This window comes from Bos mutus, chromosome 8 (assembly GCF_027580195.1).
Source record: "Bos mutus isolate GX-2022 chromosome 8, NWIPB_WYAK_1.1, whole genome shotgun sequence".
NCBI classification, from domain to species: Eukaryota; Metazoa; Chordata; class Mammalia; order Artiodactyla; family Bovidae; genus Bos; species Bos mutus.
Window position 1 is genome coordinate 23,747,899 of NC_091624.1, and position 12,129 is coordinate 23,760,027.

General features: G+C 43.6%; 1 protein-coding gene across 1 annotated transcript in view; it reads right to left on the reverse strand.

Annotated features, from left to right (window-relative positions):
• The window catches only part of SHC3 (SHC adaptor protein 3), a 119,980-nt gene that overhangs the window by 68,529 nt on the left and 39,322 nt on the right, over positions 1-12,129 (reverse strand). Inside the window, exons 5-6 of the mRNA XM_070374921.1 lie at positions 10,579-10,632; positions 1,497-1,548 (exon numbers count right to left, since the gene is read on the reverse strand). Coding sequence (XP_070231022.1) covers positions 1,497-1,548; positions 10,579-10,632 — 106 coding nt within the window. The remainder of the gene's footprint in view (positions 1-1,496; positions 1,549-10,578; positions 10,633-12,129) is intronic.

Below are 12,129 nucleotides of genomic sequence, written 5' to 3' on the forward strand. Positions count from 1 at the left end.
AAGAATTGATGATTTTGAACTGTGGTGTTGGAGAAGACTCTTGAGAGTCCCTTGGACTGCAAGGAGATCCAACCAGGCAATTCTGAAGGAGATCAGCCCTGGGATTTCTTTGGAAGGAATGATGCTAAAGCTGAAACTCCAGTACTTTGGCCACCTCATTCGGAAGAGTTGACTCATTGGAAAAGACTCTAATGCTGGGAGGGATTGGGGCAGGAGGAGAAGGGGCCGACAGAGGATGAGATGGCTGGATGGCATCACTGACTCGATGGACGTGAGTCTGGGTGAACTCCAGGAGTTGGTGATGGACAGGGAGGCCTGGCGTGCTGCGATTCATGGGGTCACAAAGAGTCGGACACGACTGAGCAAGTGAACTGAATTGAACTGAGGTGATTTAAAATATAGCTCATTTTAAGAACCATTGACTTAGAAACCATTTAACATATCAAAAGAAAGTCTAGGATTACTTGAGGTTAACTTGGAACAAACAAAAATAAAAGAAGAACTTCAACCAGTATAACTCTGGAATGTGGTGCAGCCTGCCACATCCTCCTCCCCCAAGGTTAGTGGGAAAACAGCATTCCAAAATCACATCTGTGTTGAAATTTTAAAAGAAGTGTGTTTGTGTGTGTGTGTGTGTGTGTGTGTGTGTGTACAGACAAAAATTTTGCAAAGCCAACTAGGAAATTTTATTTGGTTTCTGGGGTAGAGGGTGGGAGGAGGAGGGGAACCAATGGGTGGTGAAGGGAAGGGCCATTTTGCGTTGTTACAAGCCCCACTGGTGTCATGGATGATTCTCAATTGGAGTCGTGCGCCACCTGGCGGCTGCCTGGAATTCAAGCGTAGCACCCTCCTCACTCAGCCCACTGGCCCAAGCCTAACACAGGAGGGATGGGGCCACTGTTTGTAACAGATGGGATGGTGGGTACGAAGGGAAGGTCTAGGAATAAAGGGTCCATGAGGATGGGACGTACTTGATCCTTCGAATCCCCTACCTAGCCTGTGTCTGAGGCCCGTGTCTAGCATTTTTTGCAGGGTTTAAGAGGAGAGCCCTGAGCTTGGACACTGGCCTCCGGGGCCATGCAGAGCAGTGTGAAACAGTGGACAAATGAGGAGACAGTGTCGGGTGGGAGGCCAGCGGCTTGTAAAGCCTTCAGGTGTAACTGAGTCCACCTTCAGAGTCTAAGTGGGAGCTGCCTTGCACAGGTCAGGTGTACCAAGTGCTAGCCGTCTGGATACAGGTGTGTGTTTCAGGCTCTCAGATATCCAGCGTCTCCTATACAGATGTGTGGTTCAGACTCTCAGATATCCAGTGTCTCCTAACCCAGCCAGGTGTGCCGCCACACTTCACTGCCTGTAAAACTCAATTATCACTGACAGTACGAGAGAACACTTGTTCGTGCAGGTGAAGAGGGCTGAGATCATGAAGACCAACTTGTATCCAGTGTTAAGCCCAACTGCACGTGAATGAGAAATGACAAAGGTCACACACGGCTTACCTCTGCGATTAACAGGGTCCTTAGCAACATACGCAACATAGTCTGTTGTGTCCTGTGAAAGAGAAAGGAGATGTCACATCACTGATTGCGGGGGAAGCAGATGCATCGTGTACACAGCAGCTCAGATACCAAGAGCAGCCCAAACGACAGACCAGCTAAAGGACACATCTCGAACTGTACGCAGGGCAGGGATCACCAGAGATCGGCAGACAGCTCTCACACTGCGAGCAGCAAGGACCTGGAAGGCCCAGGTACTCAACATGTTGGATCACCCAAGGAGTTGTAAAAACACTGATCGCTGAGTCCCAGCTCCCAGATAATCTGATATAACCAGAGTGGATGTGGGCCCCGGGCATCAGAATTTTTAAAAGCAAAACAGATAATTCTATTATGGACCAGGGCTGAGAAACACTGCCATCAGCTCTCCAACAATGGCGCTCAAATCTGAGCTGATGTCAAGAGTTCCCCGCAAGGCTTGTTACAGCGCAGACTGCTGGGCCCCACCCCAGGGTCTCCAGCTGTGCAGGTCCGAGCTGAGGGCCCAAAATGTACATTTCTGACAAGCGTCCAGGCAGCTGCTGCTGCTGCTGATCTGGGGGCCACATTCAGAAAACCAGAAGTGGATGTTCAAAGATCGGTTACAAATACCCCTAATGGGTGGGTGAGATATGATGACTTAATGACTGATTTTAATGCTTTTGAGATGTTTCCAAAGTTTGAATTCTATTGAGAAGTCTCCCCCTTACACATGAAATATAAAGTCCCCTTCCTGATTCACCTACTTGGCACACAGAGTAGTTGATGATCTCAGAAGTGGCCTAGGCAATCATGTGGATTTTAGTTTCTAAACAGAGGAACCAACAATTCTCTGAATTCTTTTTTTTTTTTTTTGGTTGTACTGGGTCTTCATTGCTGCACGTGGGCTTTCTATAGTTGCTGCAAGCAAGGGCTACTCGCTAGTTGTCCCCAGGCTTCTCATTAAGGGAGCTTCTCTTGTTGTGGAGCATAGGCTCTAGAGCACATGGGCTTAGTTGCCCTGAAGCCTATGAGCTCAATTGCCAGACCAGGGATCAAGCCTGAATTGGCAGGCCAATTCTCAACCACTGGACCACCAGCAGTGCCCACAGGACTGGAAAAGGTCAGTTTTCATCCTAATCCCTAAGAAAAGCAATGCCAAAGAATGCTCAAACTACCGCACAATTGCACTCATCTCACACACTAGTAAAGTAATGCTCACATTTCTCCAAGCCAGGCTTCAACAATATGTGAACTGTGAACTTCCAGATGTTCAAGCTGGATTTAGAAAAGGCAGAGGAACCAGAGATCAAATTGCCAACATCTGCTGGATCATCGAAAAAGCAAGAGAGTTCCAGAAAAACATCCATTTCTGCTTTATTGACTATGCCAAAGCCTTTGACTGTGTGGATCACAATAAGCTGTGGGAAATTCTGAAAGAGATGGGAATACCAGACCACTTGACCTGCCTCTTGAGAAATCTGTATGCAGGTCAGGAAGCAACAATTAGAACTGGGCATGGAACAACAGACTGGTTCCAAATAGGCAAAGGAGTACGTCAAGGCTGTGTATTGTCACTCTACTTATTTAACTTATATGCAGGGAACATCATGAGAAAAATCAAGATTGCCGGGAGAAATATTAATAACCTCAGATATGCAGATGATACCACCTTTATGGCAGAAAGTGAAGAAGAACTAAAGAGCCTCTTGATGAAAGTGAAAGAGGAGAGTGAAAAATTTGGCTTAAAGCTCAACATTCAGAAAACAAAGATCATGGCATCTGGTCTCATCACTTCATGGCAAGATGGAGAAACAATGGAAACAGTGGCAGACTTTATTTCTGGGCTCCAAAATCACTGCAGATGGTGACTACAGCCATGAAATTAAAAGACGCTTACTCCTTGGGAGAAAAGTTATGACCAACCTAGACAGCATATTCAAAAGCAGAGACATTACTTTGTCCACAAAGGTCCGTCTAGTCAAGGCTATGGTTCTTCCAGTGGTCATGTATGGATGTGAGAGGTGGACTATAAAGAAAGCTGAGCACCGAAGAATTGATGCTTTTGAACTGTGATGTTGAAGAAGACTCTCGAGAGTCCCTTGGACTGCAAGGAGATCCAACCAGTCCATCCTAAAGGAGATCAGTCCTGAATATTCATTGGAAGGACTGATGCTGAAGCTGAAACTTCAATACTTTGGCCACCTGATGCGAAGAGCTACTTATTTGAAAAGACCCTGATTCTGGAAAAGATTGAAGACCGGAGGAGAAGGGGACGACAGAGGATGAGATGGTTGGATGGCATCACTGACTCAATGGACATGAGTTTGAGTAAACTCTGGGGTTGGTGATGGACAGGGATGCCTGGCACGCTGCAGTCAATGGTGTCGCAAAGAGTTGGACATACCTGAGTGACTGAACTGAACTGAAATAGACCACCAAGGAAATCCCATCTCTGAATTCTTCAAAGCAAAAGAAAGACTTTGCTGCACAGTTGATATTTTCAACATTCAAAAAATTCTCAAGGCAGGGGGGCAACTGGTAAAGTTCTCCCCATGGTTGCCAGTATTTCCCCAATGTGATGGTTTCAGAGGACTCCAAGGTTATTTGTTTTTTTTTTTTTTTTTCAGCATTTGCAAGACTGTCATGAGTTCCTTCATTGTGATTCTCTGTGGGCAGAGACGACAACCCCTTCTCTCCCTACAGCACTCCAGAAAACCCTCCAATGTGAGGGGGAAAGGGGGAGAGTGGGGGTGGGGGTGGAGGATGCCATGGTATGATCATCCATGGCAGGGAGTTCATGGTTCAAGGTATTTTTCCAAAAATCACTCTCCAGAACTCACAACCATTCACTAAAAAAGGAGAGAGCTTCCAGCAGCTCTTGATATATTGGACTGCTAGCCTGGGGTCATTCTCCAGCATGCAGCCTGGCTAAGCTGTTTCCTCTTCCTGCCCAGACCACTCTCCTTTGGTATATTCACAGACTGACCAGGGAATTGGAGTGGGAGACCAACAGTCAACACAGCTTCCTATTGTTTCATCAGGGAAGATCTGCTCAGAATCTGAAGCTATTTGGCAAAAATAAGGATTGTAGCTTGTAATCATAGACACCCTTTCTGGGTGCAAGAGATGTGAATGTCAGAAGTGACCCTAGAAAGCACTAGTGTTTCTCAATCTGAGATCCATGGAACGCTGGGTTTGGGCAGGTATATTCTCCAGCTTTTGAGATATCACCAGAATCTCTTGTATGGTTTCCTTTCCATAAGAATCTTAAAAGTTAATACAAGAAAATGCAGGATCATTCGAACAACAACTGTGTCATCAAGCTCTGCATGCAATTTCAGTGCCAAGATTTTCAGTGGGGTTTCCAACCTTCTGGGTGCCACATTTTTTAAAGAATTAGAGAGAAAAGAACAAGCAGACTAGATGGCTTTGCCCCACCTGAAGCAATTTAATGTCACTTTTGTACGCAATGATGTATGACTGAAGTGTTTACTTGAATAGAAGAAATTAGTGGAAAGAGTGAGTCATCCGATGCCTGTGATAGTACAGTTGCTGCCCTCAAAAGCACCATGGTGGCCGGTTTTAGAGTCACATTGGGAGCAGAGATTTAGTTTCAGCAAAACTTTATGCATCACAGTAAATTAATTTTACTTTGAATGTTGTCGAGTCTTACTGTGTTTATTTGCACTTCCAAGTTTGATTGGGATTTACAGTTCAATAAAAGATGTAAACAAAAGGAGTCTACCCATAATTTATTTTTGCACATATTTTGATAACAAAATTAGAGTCCACACTTCTGGCATATACAAGGAAATTCTTCTATTTCAATCCTTACTCCAGTCTGAGAAATGCTGTGCTGGATCCAAGCTAGGGAAGGAAGACTAGGCAAGAGACCTGATGTGCCCCTGCCACTCAGCTGGTCAGCGGTTAAGCCAAGGACACAGTCTTTCTGATGCCAAAAACGATGCACTTCTGGCACAGCAGGGAAATGTATTGCTATTCCGAACAATGCCATTGACATCACCCAGTCATACCGTGAGCACTCTAAGTTCCAAAGATGGAGCTGCCAAGTGCTTATTCTGTATTTATACATGTGTCTTCTCACTCCCAAGCTTTTCTGAGCCCAACCATTATTCTGACATTCTTTTAGTGATCTTTTAAAACTGCTAATAATAGTAGATAATAATTGTAGTATGCCTATTTATTGTAAGGATTAACAGTATGTCTTATTCATCTTATTCTTATAATGAATAAGAATAAGACAATTATAATGAATAATAATAAGACAAATACTGTCCTATTCCAGTCTGTCTTATTTGACATTTCAAAACACCATATTCTTACCCAGTAAACTGAGGCACAAAGCAAAAATTTGACACATACTTAGCATTAGAACAAGGAAGAGAAATAAGAATTGTGAGTCTGAGTGAACTCTGGGAGTTAGTGTTGGACAGGGAGGCCTGGTGTGCTGCGATTCATTGGGTTGCAAAGAGTCGGACACGACTGAGCGACTGATCTGATCTGATCTGATCTGACCAACTGTAATGGTTACAAGTAAATTTGGAATGGGAACTCAGGCACAAGGTGATATGCATTTGAATTGCTTAAAATTAAAAAGTAACTAGGTTTCCTATCCCCTAGAATCATAACATTTTTTTGTATCAGAAAAAACATTAAAAGTTATGAATTACTTTAGGGGTCACTAAAATGTTTCCCTTTTTAAGAAGAGGTGATGATGGATTGGGGGCAAGAGGAGAAGGGGACGACAGAGAATGAGATGGCTGGATGGCATCACTGACTCGATGGACATGAGTCTCAGTGAACTCCGGGAGTTGGTGATGGACAGGGAGGCCTGGCGTGCTGTGATTCATGGGGTGGCAAAGAGTAGGACACGACTGAGTGACTGATCTGATCTGATGATGAAAATTGAAAATAGTTCACAGATCTTAGTGCATCCTGGATAAGGACAACGCATTTGACTTTCCATTTCCCATATCTTTGCACCTCCTCTCATAATATCATCATGAAGATGAGGTTTGACACCAATACAGTATACTAACGCATATATATGGAATTTAGAACGATGGTAGCAATAACCCTGTATACGAGACAGCAAAAGAGACACTGATGTATAGAACAGTCTTTTGGACTCTGTGGGAGAGGAAGAGGGTGGGATGATTTGGGAGAATGGCATTGAAACATGTATAATATCATATATGAAATGAGTCGCCAGTCCAGGTTTGATGCACGATACTGGATGCTTGGGGCTGGTGTACTGGGACGACCCAGAGGGATGGTATGGGGAGGGAGGTGAGAGGAGGGTTCAGGATGGGAAACACATGTATACCTGTGGCAGATTCATTTTGATATATGGCAAAACAAACACAATATTGTAAAGTTAAATAAAATAAAATTAAAAAAAAAAAAGAAGATGAGGTTTGAGACAAATTCTTGAAAGGAGATGTTGATGCAGGTATTCAGTGTTTCTGCTTCTTGTTTTTCAAACTGGGTCAACTTCCAAATTTAAGAAACTGGTTCCAAGCATTACATTAGGCAAGTAGACAGCCAGTGCAGAATAATTAGACCTGGTTACAGATGTAAGTGTGGGTCACAATAAACTTTGGAAAATTCTGAAAGAGATGGGAATACCAGACCACCTGACCTGCCTCTTGAGAAATTTGTATGCAGGTCAGGAAGCAACAGTTAGAACTGGACATGGAACAACAGACTGGTTCCAAATAGGAAAAGGAGTACATCAAGGCTGTATATTGTCACCCTGCTTATTTAATTTCTATGCAGAGTACATCATGAGAAATGCTGGGCTGGAAGAAGCACAAGCTGGAATCAAGATTGCTGGGAGAAATATCAATAACCTCAGATATGCAGATGACACCACCCTTATGGCAGAAAGTGAAGAGGAACTCAAAAGCCTCTTGATGAAAGTGAAAGTAGAGAGTGAAAAAGTTAGCTTCAAGCTCAACATTCAGAAAACGAAGATCATGGATGGCATCTGGTCCCATCACTTCATGGGAAATAGATGGGGAAACAGTAGAAACAATGTCAGACTTTATTCTTGGGGCTCCACAATCACTGCAGATGGTCATTGCAGCCATGAAATTAAAAGACGCTTCCTCCTTGGAAGGAAAGTTATGACCAACCTAGAATGCATATTCAAAAGCAGAGACATTACTTTGCTGACAAATATCCATCTAGTCAAGGCTATGGTTTTTCCAGTGGTCGTGTATGGATGTGAGAATTGGACTGTGAAGAAAGCTGAGTGCCAAAGAATTGATGCTTTTGAACTGTGGTGTTGGAGAAGACTCTTGAGAGTCCCTTGGACTGCAAGGAGATCCAACCAGCCCATTCTGAAGGAGATCAGTCCTGGGTGTTCTTTGGAAGGACTGATGCTAAAGCTGAAACTCCAGTACCTTGGCCACCTCATGCGAAGAGTTGACTCATTGGAAAAGACTCTGATGCTGGGAGGGATTGGGGGCAGGAGGAGAAGGGGACGACAGAGGATGAGATGGCTGGATGGCATCACTGAGTCGATGGACAGTGAGTTTGAGTGAACTCCAGGAGTTGGTGATGGACAGGGAGGCCTGGCGTGCTGAGATTCATGGGGTTGCAAAGAGTCGGACACGACTGAGCAACTGAACTGAACTGAACCGAACATATGTAAGTATAGATATGTGTGCAAAATAATTAAACCTGGCTACAGATGTAAGTATAGACATGTGTATATGTCTAGTATATGTGTAGCACAGGTAGAGGATAAGTGTGTAATCATGTCTTGATATAATCTTCAGAAGTGCTCCTTGGATGGGCTTGATTATGGAAGACTTCCACTTTCTAAACGTACATCTCAATGAGGTATTTCATTTTGCAGTGAATGGTAAAAAATCAAAGGATTGAAAAGAAAATAAAGGAAGGAAAGGAAAGGAAAAAAGAAGAGGAAAGCATCCTGGAAGACTTCTGAAAATTAGACCCTAAGAATGAAATAGGGCTAAAGCCAGTGAAACGCACTGAATAAGATGTTGAAATAATGCTTTGGTCATTCTGTGACAATTTCAGTTCAGTTCATTCACTCAGTTGTGTCCGACACTTTGCGACCTCATGGATCACAGCACGCCAAGCCTCCCTGTCCATCACCAACTCCTGGAATTTACTCAAACTCATGTCCATTGAGTCGATGATGACATCCAACCATCTCATCCTCTGTCATCCCCTTCTCCTCCCGCCTTCAATGTTTCCCAGCATCAGGGTCTTTTCAAGTGAGTCTATTCTTCACATCAGGTGGCTAAAGTATTGCAGTTTCAGCTTCAGCATCAGTCCTTCCAATGAATATTCAGGACTTATCTCCTTTAGGATGGACTGGTTGGATCTCCTTGCTGTTCAAAGGACTCACAAGAGTCTTCTCCAACACCACATTTCAAAAGCATCAATTCTTCGGCGCTCAGCTTTCTTTATAGTCCAACTCTCATATCCATACATGACTATGGGAAAAACCATAGCTTTGACTAGACGTAACTTTGTTGGGAAAGTAATGTCTCTGCTTTTTAATATGCTGTCTAGGTAACTTTGGTTGTAACTTTTCTCCCAAGGAGTAAGCGTCTTTTAATATCATGGATGCAGTCACCATCTGCAGTGATTTTGGAGCCCCCAAAAATAGTCTCTCACTGTTTCCCTGTCTATTTGCCATGAAGTGATGGGACCAGATGCCATGATCTTAGTTTTCTGAATGTTGAGTTTTAAGCCAACTTTTTCATTCTCCTCTTTCATTTCCATCAAGAGGCTCTTTAGTTCTTCTTCACTATCTGCCATAAGGGTGACACTTTAGCAGAGGTTTAAGGGCAAAGAGCCATCTGCAGGGTGGCCAAGTCCCTCTCCTGCCAGTGGCCTTGGTTCAGGCATCTCTCTGTCTCAGACCCTTAAGACACAGCCTGTATCTCCCCAGCAGGAGCATCTGAGTGATGCTGGGGAGATGGGAGTGATACCTCCATGGAGGCTGCAGCAGGTGGGCGAGAGAACAGCAAGCACAGGCTTTCCTATAGCGAATATATTCAATGTCATGATTACACTGTCCTTTGGAAATGTGAGACTGGAACCAGCAGAAGAAATCACTCCCTTGATTTAGCTTTCAATGTGCCAACAGCAGTTTTACAATCAGGCTACCCAGCTAGGAGTGTGGAAGAAAGGTATATGAGTTAAACATGGAGTCTGGGAAAAATCCCCTTTCCCAGCTAGAAATAGACAAGGTCCCTGGCCTTGGGATAAGAAGTAATTAATATAATGCATTGATTACTCAGGCTATCTTGGACCAGTAAGCCTTACATAAAATCTGAACACTGGCTACCAACAATTTGATAAAATAATACAAACAACAATAAGGATAACAAAAATACTGTCCTGCCTGAGGAAGGAATGGTTTTCCTGACCCTGAAACTGAATGCTAGCCTTGTATTGTAGATTTCCTGACCATATGTGGAGAGCAAATTCCCTGGTCATGCCACCTTCTTAATAAAAGAAGCAACAAAAACTGGAACATTCTCCTATTCTCTATCCTCTCTCTCCACAACTCCTTCCCTGTTGGCAAAACAAATCATTAAAAGACGACAGTGTTAAATTTGGAGAGAAAAATACCAGTTTCAAATATTCATGAATAAGTCAGAGTAAGTAAATTCACAGCCTTTGAATAAACTTAAAATCCCCAAATGGAGAACTCCGGGGGAGAGCCAAGAGAAAAACGTACATGAAGCAGGACCGGCAGAGTCAGGCACACAGCGGCCACTTTGAAAACTAGGGAGCTATGTCACTGTCCCTTAAGAAAGCCGCTGCTTCGGAGACTTCTGACAGCTTTTGACTAATGAAATGAAATCTAATAGTAGGTCGCTGCCATGGGTCACCCCTAAAAAAAACTATAGGAAGAGCTTATGGAATGGGAGCAGAAATAGCTGGTATCACAGTTAAATTTCCTTACAGGGCTCGAAGAGGCATGCTTTTGAAGCAGGATCCCTTCTCAGCAACTCTGACGAAAACAAGCAAAAACAACACGAGGGGTACTTACCGGGTCTCCCCCGGAGGCGAAGGAGATGGACTGCATATGATGATTCGCTATAATCTGCCAGGCCGAAAACAAGAAACCAAGATGCACCGTTATTACCCTTCCCACGTCTTGGAGAACAAACTGTTGACAGACGATACAAATCAATAAGGTGTCCTGGAAACTGGTAAAATTGGTACCCAATGAAAAGAACAATTATAAAAGTAATAATAATAGATACCCTCGAGTGAACTTTCACAGCATATCAGCTGTTCATTTAACTACTTTGCCAGAATTATCTAATTTATGTCTCACAGCAGCCCTGGGAGGTATGTAACTATTGCAATCCCATTTTGCAGATGAAGAGCCTGAGGCCCCCAGGGGCTAAGCAAGCAGTTGGCTCAAAGCTCTATAGCTAATAAAAGGCAGAGCTGAGACCTGAACACAGAGGGTCTTAATAACCATGCCTCTTTGAGAAGGAAAACGTCTCACCTACACACCAAAACTGTGCAGTTTGTTTCCAAAGACAATGGGTCTAAAGACCCCATAGCTGGAGGGGAGGGAAATGTGGTTGTCCCCAGCTTCATCTGGTTTGTATCATGAGCACACGAATTAGCTTACATCCAAGATCACAATCCATGCCCTCTCCAGCACTCTTGTCATTGATCAATTTAAAAACCAGCAAGAATGTTCCAAGTTAATTTTAAAATGGGAAATTTCCATTAGCATTATCAACTGCAGCATACAGAGGAATCCAGTAGACACTGAGCAAATTAGAAGCTGCCCTAAATTTAAAAAGCTACATAAGTCTTCCCTGCTATTTTTATCTTTCCAAAGACAATGCAGTGACACTGAGGTAAATTTTCGGGGGTGGGAACAGTACTCTTGCCTCCAGCCCAGCATAACCAAGTTTGTTTCTGCACAGCCCCCTCGGGCCCTCGCCAGCAGGCAGGCAGGCAGAATTCACAGAGCCGTAATCCTACCATCCAAGGGATTTTTCTGATCGTGCGCCAGTAAAACTCAAAGCAAAGCTATAACTGAATTACAAGATAAAATGAGATATTTTTAAATGCCTACTTCAGTTGTTGGCACTCACAAAACTACTCATAATCTAGAAAAATCCTGAGCATATACATGAATAAAAACAGTGAGTCCAGCTCTGTAGCCTGTACTCAAACCCAGCTGGATCAAACTAATGGTTGCCTTTTGCAGCTATTTCCTGCCTCTAGTCTAGGGGTAGGGGGCTCCCAGGAGAGCGATGAGGACGTAGCAGTCTCCCAATGATGACAAACGGTGACTCCTATAGTTGTTCATTTCTGCTTGTTAAGTGTTTTAATTTTTTATTCCAAAGCAGCCCTAAAGCTGAGATTTGGAAATCAAAGATGTCAGAATAAAATGGACATCACATTTGGTCAACATGACCATTACTGTGTGATTTTATGTTGTCCCTTTGGGTAGAGTAGAAATTGAAAAGGAGAGTAAGAAAATGAGAGCTAATTAACTAAAGGATGTGTTTTGCTCTGAGGGTGTTTCATCTGGTTTCTCCTCCTTGCAAGCTCTGCAGAGGAGAGCTAG